Consider the following 14,618-nt stretch of genomic DNA (forward strand, 5'->3'; position numbering starts at 1 on the left):
GCTTTTCTCCCTTTATTAACACAGGTCCCTTTGTTAAACATAAAAATCATGTCTCCTTTAACATCCTGTAACAATTCAAAATAAAAAAAAAACTTTGGAACTCCAAACAAATTAAAACAAAGGGGAAAGGTGCTGTTTTATTCAAATTATGCTCCTCCAAACTCTGATGCTATGCCCCCTGCCTTGGTAATCAATGCCCTGACAGGTTTGGACTGAGGTTGGCAAGTTTTCAGAATTAGTAGAGAGAAGGACAGAAACAGCTGTGATAGCATCAATTCTCTGATGAATCTAGTCCTGAGGGATGTGAGGTGGCTGAGGCTTTGGAAAGGGCATTCATGGATGACTCTCAGTGGCACGAAGAGACTTGTCCTTCCAGGGCCTGGATGGCTGAGTTTCTCTCCTCTCTGACTCATTTCTTCTGCTCTCCCCATGGAAGCCCATTCCCTAATGTTGCTGGCAGTCTTCAGCAACTCCCCACCCCCGACCCCGCACTACACACACGTTTTGTTCCCCTTTCCCTTTATCTAAATTCTTAAAGTCTGTGGTTGATCTTGGCAAGGTGTTCTGTCAAAGCCGAGAAACGTAATTTATACTAAGGTGTAAGAGACTAATAGGCTTAACCGTTCACAGGAGCATTTTAGTTTTTAAGCGGAGTTTGTAAACTCAGACCCATCTCAGGCAGGTGGAATGTGCACGGGAGATCTTTCTGAAGCGGATCTCTTGCGATTCCACGTGCCAGGTGCCTACCGGGCCACTCCTACCCTCCTCCTTCAGGAACAACTCAAACAGAGCTCAGCTGCGGGCCCTTCGGCGGAAGGCTTGGACTGCCAGGGTGGGCGGGGACACTTAGGCCCGGCGCGCCCGGCGGGGCAGCCAGCCCCAAACCTCAGCCCCGGCCTCTCCTCTCCGCGCCCAGGAGGAAGCCGCGGCCAAAGAGGCGGCGGCAGGGGTGCTGCGAGCGCGCCTCACCTGCGGGAGGGCACGTCCCGGGCTTTCATCCTCCGAGACCCGGCCTGCCCAGGGCGGAGGCGGGGGCATCGGTTCGCCCATCCTTCCTGCCCGCCGCCCACCCCGGCGCCTCCACGCAGCAGCCGCAGGCAGCTCGCCTCCCGCCGCTGGGGCGCGGGGCCACCGGGGCCCCTGCGACTCTCGCCCCCGCGCTCCTCCGCCTGCCACCCCACGCGGGCCGCGGGGCTGGATCGGGGCGCTCGCCCCCCCCCCCCAACTCCGGGACGCGCTCGCCGAGAGGGCGGCGACTGCGGGGAGGGAGGGGCGCCGCCCGCCTCCCGGGGCCTGGAGCGCGCGTGGCCCCGGAGCCGCCGGCGCCGCGCGGGGACTCACACAGTGCAGCGCGCCGCGCCCGGACTCGGCTGGCTCCGCTCGGCGCGCGGGCGGCCCAGAGGATGCTGGCGGGCTGCCCCGGCCTCGGCCCGCGCTCCCGCCCGAGAGGGCCCCGGGTGCGCCCCTAGCCGCGCCGCCGCCGCCGCCACCGCCACAGCGGGGGCGAGAGGGAGGGGTCCGGCCGTGCCGCGAGCCGCAGCCCCGGAGGCGGGCGCCCCCCGATTTTTCAGCCCCCGCCGTCTTCCTCCTCCTGCGGCCGGGCGCCCGCGGATGCTGAGGGGCAGCCCCGCGCCTCTCCCGGCCGGATCCCGGGCCTGACGGTGAGGGGGCGGGGGGTCGCCCTCCTGCCGGGGACCGGGACGCTGGCGGGGCGGCGCGGCCCCCGCGCGCCATACGCGTGACCCAGCCCCGCAGCCCGAGCGGGGACCGGCCGGACCACGCGGCTCCCGAGTTCCCGCACAGGTAAATGCAGGGGCAGGCCAGCCTTTCCGAGGGCAGGTAGTGCCCGGAGGCGGAGAGCCGGAGCCGCCCAGGGTTGGGTGGGAGAAGGAAGTAAACACCAGGAAGATTCAGGAATCCCCGGGATGGCTCTGGTTGCTCCCGGGCACGTTTAATCTCCAGCTTCTAAGGCTTGGGCCTGTTGGAAATTTAGGTGAGGAAGTCAGGGACTGAGGGAGAAGGGATGACACAGATGGACCCGGAGTGTGAGGGATGGAGAGGTGGCCGGGCCTCTGGCAAGCCACAGACAGGAAACTGGTGAGGACGGGACCAGGTATGAGTGTGTGTGTGTGTGTGTGTGTGTGTGTGTGGTCCGGTGGTGGCGTGAGCGTGGGGGTGACTAGAGAAGGCCCTGGTCGTGGAGCCTCGGGCAGCAGCGATTCGTTCGGGAGGGGTAGGATGGGTCACGAGAAACCACAGATGAGAATGAAGAGCCGTGTATCTACTTGGCGTTGTCCTTCTAAGTTCCAGATCAGTGCTGCCTGTGCCCTGGAGACCTGCTCTGCGTCCTGCTGGAGGTGGCCGGCCCTCGAGAGCCCTGGTAGGTGGCCCGTTCCAGAGCCCTTCCTCTGATCCCGGTCCACCTCTCCTGGGCTGGTAGAAGCAGACAGTCGCCAGGATGCCAAGGAACCAGGGCTTTTCGGAGCCCGAGTACTCGGCTGAGTACTCCGCCGAATACTCGGTCAGCCTGCCCTCTGACCCCGACCGCGGGGTGGGCCGGACCCATGAAATCTCTGTCCGGAACTCGGGATCCTGCCTCTGCCTGCCTCGATTCATGAGGCTGACCTTCGTGCCCGAGTCCTTGGAGAACTTGTACCAGACCTACTTCAAACGGCAGCGCCATGAGACGCTGCTGGTGCTGGTGGTCTTTGCGGCCCTCTTCGACTGCTACGTGGTGGTCATGTGCGCGGTGGTCTACTCCAGCGACAAGCTGGCTCCCCTGGTCGTCGCTGGGATGGGACTGCTGTTGGACATCCTCCTCTTCGTGCTCTGCAAAAAGGGGCTTCTCCCCGACCGTGTCACCCGGAAAGTGGTGCCCTACCTGCTGTGGCTGCTGATAACTGCCCAGATTTTCTCCTACCTGGGCCTGAACTTTGCCCGCGCGCATGCGGCCAGCGACACGGTGGGCTGGCAGACCTTCTTTGTCTTCTCCTTCTTCATCACGCTGCCCCTCAGCCTCAGCCCCATCGTCATCATCTCCGTGGTCTCCTGTGTTGTGCACACACTCGTCTTGGGGGTCACCGTGGCCCAGCAGCAGCAGGATGGCCTGAAAGGCAGGCACTTGCTGAGGGAGGTGAGTCCCGCCTTGAGTCCCACCCAGGGGCTTCCCTTCCCACCAGCTCTCCTGCGAGGTGGTACCAGTTTCAAAGGTGGGATGGCATTGTTGTCTTTGCCCTTGAGTCAACATATGTTGGGGGAGTGCCTCCGGGGCTCTGGGCTGCTTGCACAGAAAGACCGTCTCTCTCTCAACCTCTGGAGTTTCTCTGGAGCTTCTCTGTGCTTGGCCTGAGGGAGTGGAGGATGTCAGGACATTGGGCCTCAGGGCCACTCTGTCACCCGTGTCCAGCCCAGGTGGGCAGCAGGAAGGCCCACAAGGCCTGGTTCCAAGGCAGCGTCATCCTGGTCGTTGCTTCTGTCCTTGATCTCCAACAGAAAGACCTCATATGGGGAAGGGGAGGGTTCCCTTAGCCTCTGGTCTCCAGCCTGTCCTTGACTAGCTTCAGCAGTTGACTGACTTGTGTGGACTCCGTGCCCCTCTGTCGGATGGGGACCGTATGTCTGCATAAGTGGTTGTTTTCAAGATCAGAGGGCATGTGGGCGAAGATGCCCTGGGAAACACAAAGGCGTGATGGTCCTAGATCCTGCGTCTGCCGCTGGGAGCTCACGGTGTGTAGAGCAGTTGGAAGGTGTGGGGACGTACATGGGGACAGTCGTGCTGGCCATGGTAGTGGAGGGTCTGCTAGTTCTTTGAGGACGCGTTCTGCTGGAAGGGGTGGAGTTTGGGCCATCACTTAACTAATCGCTCCTGGGAGGTGTGATTCTCAGCATCTGAGTTTATCTACTAACCCATCTGGAGGAGCCTGCGGGGCTTAATGAGTTCCACAGTCTTGCGCCCTACCTGCTGCCTCCTTTATTCGTGAGCCCAGAGATGGAAAGTGCCCTGTTCGAGGCTGCGTAAGTAGTTACAGTGATCACATGCCTGGAGCGTCCATTTCTCGATTCCGGTTCCAGTGCTCTTCCTCCTAAGTCATGATGCTAGCTACATCTCTGCCAAAGCCATTATCATGGTCTCTTGGGCTTGAGAGCTGAGTCTCCATGGGCCCAGCAGTGCCATAGGGGTTGATGTAAGAACCCCAGGGAGCCGTCCCATTGCCTCCCACTTGGTTAGAGGAAAACACAGGTTTTCTGTTGTAACTTTTTCCTGCTCATGCAGGGTCCTCTCTCAGGAAGCCTTGTGCGTTCTGCAGGAGCCCAGCCCCAGGCTGGTGCGCACGGGCCCCGTGAGTACACCAAGAGTTCCCTTGGTTTTTCTCCCGATGCCCTGTTCACATAAAGTGACAATCCGCCATTGCTACCTTGACTTTTGAGTCCGTGAACTTTAGCTTGTGCCTCTGCCAGTCAAGGGTCCTGCTGGAAGCTATCTGGGGAAGAGTGGCAGGGGTCATTCCTGCTTGGAAATGGGTAGGAAGTACAGCTCAGAGCAGACAGGCGGGTGGGCATGGCAGCCTTTGGGGTCTGACCTCCAACTCAGAACCGTTACTTTCTACTAAACAGTCACTTCTGGCATCTTCCTCCCTGTCTGGGCCCCTGGACCACAGGAGTTTCCCATATGCTTCGCTGTCCCTTAAGAGAGCAAAAACAAATTCTCCCCTTTGGAGCCCAGCCACTAAACTCGTGATTTGCTGGTATCCTTTGGGTGCTGCTAAGAAGAGACAGAAAACCCAAAAGATTAGGAAACCGGGAAACCGGGAAAAAAGAAAACGAAGTAAATAGAAGATAACAATATTAGCATCCCAGGAGAGCATGGCCTTGGCATGGAAGCAGTGCCCTGAATGTGACTTTGGGAATGGAGGGGAAGGAGGAGGTCCCTCTCAAGGTCCATTTGGGAGCCTGAGATAGAATGCAGGAGGCCCCAGCTTTCAGTGGGCTGCATTCCAGAAGTTTGAGTCACTTGTTTGGAGCTAATGTGCCTTTTTAAAAGGTGCCTGGGGGGCGCCTGGGTGGCGCCTGGGTGGCGCAGTCGGTTAAGCGTCCAACTTCAGCCAGGTCACGATCTCGCGGTCCGTGAGTTCGAGCCCCGCGTCAGGCTCAGGGCTGATGGCTCAGAGCCTGGAGCCTGTTTCTGATTCTGTGTCTCCCTCTCTCTCTGCCCCTCCCCCGTTCATGCTCTGTCTCTCTCTGTCCCCAAAATAAATAAACGTTGAAAAAAAAAAAATTTGAAAGGTGCCTGGGTTCCCAGACCCACTTGCCCAAGTTTTCCTTAAGTCACAGAGTCCCTGCATTCAGTATTTCTGAATGTGGTGGAAATTAAGCCCCAGGTGGCTGTGTGCGCTGTGGGGAGAACACTGGATATATCTCTCCTCCAGCTGTGTAATGAAGCAACACCCACCTGCCCTCTGCTCCTGCGGGCCCATGTTACCTCCTGGGATCAAGGGTAGGATGGGACGGAGATGTGAGAATGGGGCAGCCGGATCCCCAACTAGGGTAACCCCAGGAATGTTCTCCAGACCCCAGCACCACTGTGCTTTTCTTTCTCTTGCCTAAAGACTCCCCTTTTCTTTTTCTTTGCCCATCACCTGTTGAATCCAGCCAGTGACTCCCTCCTGGGCCGGTGGGGGGCGGTGAATTGGGTTCCAGCAGGCACTGGGTCTGGGGGCTTTGGGAATGCTCCTGTTGCTGCTGCCACCGGCATTTTCACTGTCGATGGCTTCCTCCTCTGCACCCTTCGTGCTCTCGAACCCATACTCCTCTAGTGGGGGATAGGGGATAGACAGGGACAGGGAGACCTCAGGGTAGCCTGAAATGTCAGCGGCAAGACATCCAGCCTGCCCTGGGCTCTTCTCCTAGGAGGCGGGAAGGTTGGGGTTCTGACCAGAAAAGTAGGTCGAGCCGGGCTGTCAGATGGGGTGTGGGATTGGGGTGTTGCTGGGGTTTCACTTATTAGTGGATGAGTGAAGATTACTGAGCAATAGTATGGGCCTTGCTGCCTGTGGGGTCTGGGGATAATGGGAATCAGACAATCCCAGTCCGAGGCTGGGGGGTGTAGGGGAGCTGGGCTGGGGGGAGCAAGCTGCAGCTAGTGGGGTCTCCGCACATCCCTCCCCTTGCCTGGGTCCTGGTGCCACCCTCCTCTTGCGGCACAACTTGCCCTCTACTGCCCCAAACTGCCCCTTAGGGTGATGTGATGGAGCAGGATGGGGTCCAGGGCAGGGCTAGGCAGCAGCTGATGGGGGGAGGGGGGGTGGGCAGAAAACGCAGCTAAGGTGGTAGGGAGCATTCCTGAGGCCAGTGGCGATTCCCAAGACCCTCAATGCGCCCACACAACCTGTTCCCTTCTGGCGGGGTTGTTAAAGAGTCTGTGACCGGTTAGGGGCAAGGAACAATATTTGAAAACTATTTCATAGCAGAAAGCTGTTTGAGAGCAAAATTTTCTCTTGGAATTAATAGCCTGTTAAGACCTTTATTTACAAATGGGAACACGATATGCCGGGGATGTGTAATTCCTTCACATGTACACATCACACAGCATTCACCCCATGGATGGACATTCCGCTCGGGGGGGGGGGGGGGGCTGGAGGCAGCTATAGGAGGGATATTGTGTGAGAGGGCTGATGCTCCCAGACTCCTTCATCCACAGGCTGGGGTTTAGGGTTCTATATACATCATCCCATTTGATTCTGGATGTTACTGGCTCCATTTTACAGATGAGGAAACTGAGGCTCAGGGAGGTTGAGAGTGGAGGGGCTGGATAACGGGGGAGGGGTCCCTGCTGAGTGAGAAGGGGGGATGATGGGGAGAGGGGGCAGGACATATCCAGAGGCTTCCCTGAGATCCTCTCTTCCTCTGGAATGCAGGCTTCTGAGCCTCTTCCTGCTTCTCTGGCTGCCCCGAAATGCGTTCGCTGAGTGGTGTTGAAGAAAGGTACCAAGAGGTGGGAGGCCCTAAAATATCACAGCAGGCACCCCCCTGTCTCCCCCTGGGAATTGGATACAAGGAAGGGAGAGGCCATGACGGACTCTTCCTGGTGAGGACATGGCTGGGTGGGTATGTGTGAGATGAGATGTGATGAATTGGGGCAGGAGGACAGCAGGCTGGGGGGCTCTGAGCAACCAGAGGCATCAGGGTGAGAGAGGCAGGCGTGCAGGAAACGGGCGGGGAGGCAAAGCCACCGTCCCAGAGTGGGACAGAAGGGTCATCCCTCTGCGCCGTGTGCACAGCTGGGCATGTTTTAGGAACCAGAGTACTAAGGAAAGGTGTAGAAGGGATGGGGAGGCATCAAATCCAGCTGTGGAAGAACAGTGCATTACTGAACATGGAAACAACTTTGCAGAAAATCACCCCCTCAATCCCATCCCGGTTGTGTGTGTGTGTGGCCTTTTCTGATCCTCCTGTGTGTGAGAACAGCTTTTCTAGTACCTCCTTGTCGTGCATATGCAGTGGGTCCTGACTTTCACCACGTTACCTCACTCATGTTTGGCCATGAATATCGGATCCCTCATGTTTATTTTAAATTGGCACTTTATCATTAGCTGGTTTTCCTGGAGAGTAAACTAAAGCCTGGGGCTGGGCCAGTAGTGGGGGACTGGGTAGCAGTGCCAGTCGGACCCCAACATCCATGCCCGGGTCTCCCCTTGCCCCACCCCCAGGCTTGCTTTGTAAACTCCAGGATGCACACACACGTACGCCCCTGGACTTGGTCGGCCCAACAGCCCTGGTGAATGCTCCTTGAGGTGGACTTCCTAGGACTCCAAGGTCATTCTTGTTCTCCAGTTCCTTCACGTTTGTACGCTAAACCCCCTAGGGTGTTCCAACCCTGAATACATATTCAGACCTTCCCTCCCTGGCCCCGCCTCCACTGTGTCCTCTTGATAGGCACTTTTTTTTTTTTTTTTTTGAGACTGAGCATGGTGAATGTGGTGAATGAATAAGCACAAGGGAGGAGCAGAGAGGTGTGGGGAGAGAGAATCTTAAGCAGGCTCCACGCTCCGTGCTGAGCCCCACGCGGGGCTCAAGCCTGCAACCCTGGGATCGTGACCTGAGCTGAAATCAAGAGTTGGACATTTAACCAACTGAGCTACCCAGGCACCCCATTGATATGCACTCTTGATGATAGGCTTCTGTGGGTGTAATCCTGACCAACGCTCAGCTGTGTGTGCTCAGGGGGAACACCCACGTGCAGGGCCAGGCCCGCTGAATATGGAGTGTAGACAGGATGCCTTCATTCACTGAACTCTTGCTGTGTTTCCGGTAAGTAGCTCCCAGCAAGAGGTAGATACTGTTTTCATTTACAGATGGGGAAACTGAAATGTGTATGAGTGACATGACTGGTCTAAGGCCATATAGCGAGCAGGTGGCAGATCAGGATTCAAACCCAGATCAGTGAGGTAACGGAGTTCCTTCTCTTCAAACATAAAAGAACCCCTTAGACTGTCTTTCCTCAGACCTGTTGAGATAAAGTTCCAGCAGGGATAGGGTCCCAACCCTCAGAAGGCGCTATGCGACAGAGAATGAGGTGTTTCTAGGGGCAGGCATATTGCTACTGATCAAGGCGTATAGCTGTCCAGAGATTGAATGGGGGTTGCAACCAAAAGCCTACATACTTCTGTGACTTCTGGAGATTTCATTAGGTCCTAGGACAGTGTAGTTCCTGATGTCTCTGCAGCGATGACCCATTCATCAAGAAAATATTAAGTTACATTTAGTATAAGATGGGGTGTGGTATTGCATTCTAAAAACCTTTTTGGCCAGAGTTTGATAAAAACTAGTTTGGATATTTTGGTTCTCTAGGAAACTCTTTAATGTGGAATGGCCCACTTCTCTTTGGCCTTACCGCACATAAATGCATCCAATTTACTAAGTGTTTCAGTTATCTATTGCTGTAACAACCTCAGAATAATAGCTTACTGTCTTATTCTGTGGGTTGACTGTGGTCAGCTGGACAGTTTTTGTGTTTCAGGTGGCACTGGCTGGGGTCACTCACTTGACCGCCTGGGCTGTTGCATTCAGCCATTGGCATTCAGCTGACCACTATGCTGGAAAGCTCTAGGGAGGCCTGGAGCCTTGGAGCTCCTCTAAATGACCTCTCCACGTGGTTAGCTTGGGTTTCCTCACAGGTGTGGTGTTCTCTGGGAGGAAATGGCAGCTACCAGAGTTGTTTTTAGAGGCTAGACTGGTCACTGTGGTCAAAGAAGGTCACGCTAACCTGGATGCAAGATAAGGGGACCTTCTACCCCTTGATGTGAGAGTGGCCTGTGCATACAGGGAGGAAAGGGATGGAGAGCAGGCATCCTCTGAGGCTGCCTACCAAACCAGGGGACACATGGGGGATGCTGGGGAGAAGGGGTTAAAGAAATCCACGAGTCTGGGTGGGATACCAAAATACCATGTGACCACAGGATGCTTCAAAAGTTAGAAATGTGGTCCAGAGTAAGGCATAATATAACTTCTTTAAGGTATTGCTTCTTTGTGAAATCCATCATTTCTGTGATTTTTCAGAAATTTTTAGAAACTGCAGCACACATAAAAAAAGACAGTGGCTCATAGTTCATTTGTGTGAGCTTTTCATGCATTATATTCTTGAGAAGAATCCTCTTGTCAAGGGTGCAGACCTGCTCTGTCCAGGGCACTGTGCCAATTTACAGGGAAGCTGTCTCTGCATCCAACCACAACCCCAGCACCAGTGCTGGTCCTTTCTCTCCACACATCATCTAGATCAGCAGCCTGGCTTTGATATTTGTATTCCTTTCCCAGGAGGTGGGAGTTTGCTCATGTACATGTTTCAGAAACATGTCAAATTTGTCTTTCTTAACAGGTTGTCATTGCCTCAAGGAGAGGTTAAGACTGATCGTATAATTCCTTTGCAGCCCTTTGTGGTGCCTTGGTTGTGACTTCGCTCTATAAATGTTGAATATGTACATTCCTGCTCTGGTTTTGCCTTTATTTCCTTTCCCATCAACGCATTGAGAGTTTCATAAATCTTTGGCTAGATCCAAGATCGGGGAAATGTTTTAGGGTTAAGCCGAGTGATTTGAGAATTATTATTTTTTAAGTTTATTTATTTTGAGAGGGAGAGGGAGAGGGAGAGGGAGTGCAAGAGAGAGCACGAACCGAAGAGGGCCAGAGAGAATCCCAAGCAGCCTCCATGCTGTCAGCACAGAGCCCCATGTGGGGCTCGATCTCACAAACAGGGAGATGATGACCTAAGTTGAAACCAAGAGTCAGATGGTTAACCCACTGAGCCACCCAGGAACCCCAAAAATTATTTTTTAAAGAAAGGTTTATATAAAACCTTTCAGGGGTGCTAATCAATACTCCTTTGCCACTTGTTCATATCCTTGTGTAGGGAAAAGCAGCAATAGAGGAGGGTTTTTAGGAGCCCAAAAAATGAGTCATAGATATCCTGTTGGCCTAATTCTAATCTCCTTGCACAAAAATGATTTGTGTGAGATCATTTAGGAGAATGGCTGAGCAGAGTTGGAGCTGTTACCATCCCACCTTCTCTGCTTGTTCCTGTAGTTTGAGAAACTTAATTCCTTCCATCACTTATCAAACATTTCATCAGGGTAGTAAGCATTGATCTAGTCAGAGTATACAGAGAATGTCTAAAACTTAGCCCCTTCCTCAAGGAGCTCATGGGCTATGGTGCAAGTCCTGTTAGTGAGGACCTACCTAGGGAAACCAGAAGGCTTCTAAAGAGCTGGCCATTGAGCTGGAATTTGAAGGATGAGTAGGAGTTTTCTAAGTGGAGTAATGGGAGCGGGGCTTCTCAGTCAGAGTCCTAGGAGGTTCTCACTTGGTCAGGACTGGTGAGCATTATTATGTGACAGGAGCATGAGTGGGTGATAGGAGCTGGAGAGACAAGGTGCAGAGAAGCCAGGTAGCAGAAAGGCTAAAGGATTTTTTGGCCTTTATTCCTACAATGATGAGGTCCATTGTAGGAATTTTAGCAGGGGCAGATAGGATCTGATTTGCATTTAGAAGAGTCATTCTGGTGGACTTGAGTGAGGGCAAGACTGATTAGGAGACTTCTAAAATCATCCAGGCATGATGCCGTGAGAGCCATCCACCAACATGGAAATGGGATGGGGAAGACGACTTCAGTTTGAGGTGTCCATGGGACATCTGGGTAGAACTATCAGATTATTCAGTGGGTAATTATTTGAAAAAAAATTTTTTTTGATGTTTATTTTTGAGAGAGAGAGAGAGAGAGAGAGAATGAATGAATGAATGAGAATGAATGGGGGGGTGGGGAACAGAGAGCAAGGGAGACACAGAATCCAAAGCAGGCTGCAAGCTTTGAGCTGTCAGCACAGAGCCTGAGTGGGGCTCGAACTCACGAGCCGTGAGATCATGACCTGAGCCAAAGTTGGATGCCCAACCGACTGAGCCATCAGTGGGTAATTATTGAACACCAGGCCCTGTGTTCAAGATCTGGAGCTTAGAAGAGAAATCTAGAGTTTCAGATTTGGGAATCATTAGCATTTAAATGGCCCCCATCACCACAGAGAGGGTGCATTTTGCCCAAGGAAAGTGTGGAATCCAGAGAAGTGGGCTTAGGACCTAGCATTAGGGAGGAGCCCAGATGAGGAGTTCCCTAGCCCAGAGCATCCATGCCCCACCCCATCTACAAATACAGCTTAATTTCTTCCTTGCCCATATGGATGCCTCATTTCTTTTTCTTGTCTGATTGCTATGGCTCGGTCTTTCAGCACCATGTTGGATAAACATGGCAAGACTAGACATGTTTGTGTCATTCCTGATCTTAGAAGAAAAGGACTCAGCTTTTCACTATCGGGTATGATGTTAGCTGTGCATGTTTCAATAAAGCTGTGCCTTTATTACATTGAGGTATGTTCCCTCTGAACCCACTTTGTTGAGAGTTTTTATCATGAACAGATGTTGAATTTCAGCAGATGCTTTTTTTGCGTCTTTGAGATGATCGTATGATTTTTATCCATTTTGTTGATGTGGTGTATTGTGTTGATTGATTAGCAAATATTGAACCATTCTTGCATCCCTGGAATAAATTCCACTTGATTGTGGTGAATGATATTTTTAATGTATTATTGAATATGTTTTGCTAGTATTTTGTTGAGGATTTTTGCATCTGTGTATATCAGGGATATTGGCCAGTAGTTTTCTTTCTTCCTTCCTTCCTTCCTTCCTTCCTTCCTTCCTTCCTTCCTTCCTTTCTTTCTTTCTTTCTTTCTTTCTTTCTTTCTTTCTCTTCTTTCTCTTCTTTCGTCTTTGGCTGGTTTTAGTGTCCGCTTAATGTTGGCCTCATAGAATACATCTAGAAGCTTTCTTTGCTTTTCTATTTTTTGGAATAGGTTGATGAAAATTGGTATTGTCTCTTTAAATGTTTGGTAGAATTCTCTTGTGAATCCATCTGATCCTGGACTCTTATTTTATGGTAGTTTTGATTATCAATTCAATTTTGTTACTAGTAATTGGTCAATTCAGGTTTTCTATTTCTTCCTGATTAACTTTTGGAAGATTGTATGTTTTTAGGAATTTATCCATTTCTTCTAGGTTGTCCAATTTTTGGCATATAATTTTTCATAGGGTTCTCTTACAATCCTTTGTATTTCTGTGGTGTCTGTTGTTACTTCACTTTTGTTTCTGATTTATTTATTTTATTTATTTGGGTCCTTTTTTTCTTGATGAGTCGGGCTAAAGGTTTATCAATTTTGTTTATCTTTTCAAAGAACCAGCTCCTGGTTTCACTGATTTTTTTTTTTTTTCGATTTTTTTTTTTTCAGTCTCTGTCATTTATTTCTGGTCTTGATCTTCATTATTTCCTTTTTTCTACTCACCTTGGGTTTTGTTTGTTCTTTTTTTAGTTTCTTTAGGTGTAAGATTGGATTGTTTGTTTGAGCTCCCTCTCGGCCAGTCTATGTCTGATGCCTCTTCCTTCCTCTGATCAGGTTTTCAGCTGTTTCCTCCAGCAAAGTTCCTCTTTGTGGTTTCTAAGAAATTTCCTTTGATTAGTAATGAAGGTTTTTCTTTTCCCTTTCCTCTCTTCAAGAACGCTTTCTTTGTTGTAAACAGAACAGAAAATGACATGTTTAAGATGAAATCCCACCCCACCCTTCACCCCCATTTGAAACCCCAAAGTACGTGGTCTGGATTTGAACCTTTGCAAGATTTCCACGGTTGTGGTTTGTTGTTCCTGCACCATTTCAAGACTGGTCCTCATGAAATGTAACCAGCTGAGTTTGATCTGGCAGCATAAGGTCAGGCAGCTGCCCCTCCCAGTTCCATGGTCGGCTCTAAGTGGGCTTCTTGGCTACCCTGGGAAGGCTCTTTTTCACTCGGTGGGACTGGGTCCTGGATAATTGATCCCCGTGGGCCAAATTCTTAAAGAGACTGACTGGTAAGCCCAAGGCTTGGTCACCAACTTGATGATAGTAGATGGACCTGGCTACCCTCCTAAGGAGGGAAATACTACTTATGTCTGTTACTCGGTACATGTATGTTACAAATTCCTAAGAAACCAGATCAGTAATTTCCTGAAGGGGAATTGAGCAAAGGACAGTGCATGGTGCTGAGGGTGGGTCCTCATCTCAGGCTAGGAACTGCTCCTGCTGCCCATAGGCCCATTTCCCAGTGTTGGGCGACTCTGTCTGTTAGACATAGCCTCCCTCTGATAGCCAGGAAAATGGCACAATTTTCTCTCCAGCTCTTTTTCTAAACTCCTACATGTGATTATAGTTTATACTTCACAAGCACTCTGGAAGACACTAACAACCCCCCCCCCCCCACACACACACACACATTGGGATTGTAGTTGTTTAAATCACCCATCTCTGGGAACATACCTGGGACATTGTCTCTTTATTTCAGAAAGGACCCAATGTAGCATGGTCATTTTAGGGAGCATTTTCTCTTCCTTCCATAGTGTCTGGTCTCAGACCCTGCTGACCTCTATACTTATAAACTAGTGAAGGGACCTTGGGGGCCTGGCCTGCCAATGGGCTTTGTGCTTTGAGAATCCATAAAGGCACCGGCTTCACAGTTATTTGACTCAAAGTACTTCCTAGCTCCCAACTTACCAACTATAAGAGCTTAGGCATGTTATTTAATCTGTCTAGTCTCTACCTCTGTGAAATGGGGTGATCTTCCTTCACTGGGTCAGTGCAGTGATGAAATGCACTAACCTATGTACCTGGCTTTCCGGTGTAGGGCTGAGGCACCGCTGGGCCTAGCAGTGCCTGTTGCTCTGGCTTTTGCTGTCGTTATTACTGGCTCCGCTGGAGAGGAATTTTAGAACAACTTGGGCCAATCCCAAGGGAGAGAAGAGAAGCTCCATGCTCCGGATGTCTGGAGGGCACCGTGGTTGGGTCATTGGAAACTTAACTCCCCTTATTGGGGGATAGGGGAGCTAGGCCAACATTTTGTTGTTGCTTCCTTAGACATGTTAGAGGCAACGTACTTTTCAGGTGAAGTTTCCCATGAGGACAAAGAACACTGGACTTTTAACGCAGGCTTTTTGTCCTTTGATTTTTTGGGGGGTTTCTTTTGCTTGTTTTTGTTTTGTACCATAGCAGTGACCTTTC

The 14,618-nt window shown here is 51.6% G+C and overlaps 1 protein-coding gene across 5 annotated transcripts in view; it reads left to right on the forward strand.

The window, feature by feature from the left end:
• Window positions 1-1,667: 1,667 nt before the first annotated feature.
• The window catches only part of ADCY3 (adenylate cyclase 3), a 90,361-nt gene continuing 77,410 nt past the window's right edge, over window positions 1,668-14,618 (forward strand). For 2 of the 5 annotated variants that reach the window (XM_011281269.4, XM_045054857.1), the window contains exons 1-2: window positions 1,673-1,803; window positions 2,305-3,133. In XM_011281269.4, the coding sequence (XP_011279571.2) occupies window positions 2,459-3,133 (675 nt within the window). In that variant the 5' untranslated portion in view covers window positions 1,673-1,803; window positions 2,305-2,458. Of the gene's footprint in view, window positions 1,804-2,304; window positions 3,134-14,618 lie in introns of all 5 variants that reach the window. The other 3 variants (XM_019827829.3, XM_045054856.1, XM_011281268.4) reach the window with 3 other exon arrangements.

Source organism: Felis catus, chromosome A3 (genome assembly GCF_018350175.1).
Source record: "Felis catus isolate Fca126 chromosome A3, F.catus_Fca126_mat1.0, whole genome shotgun sequence".
Lineage (NCBI taxonomy): Eukaryota > Metazoa > Chordata > Mammalia > Carnivora > Felidae > Felis > Felis catus.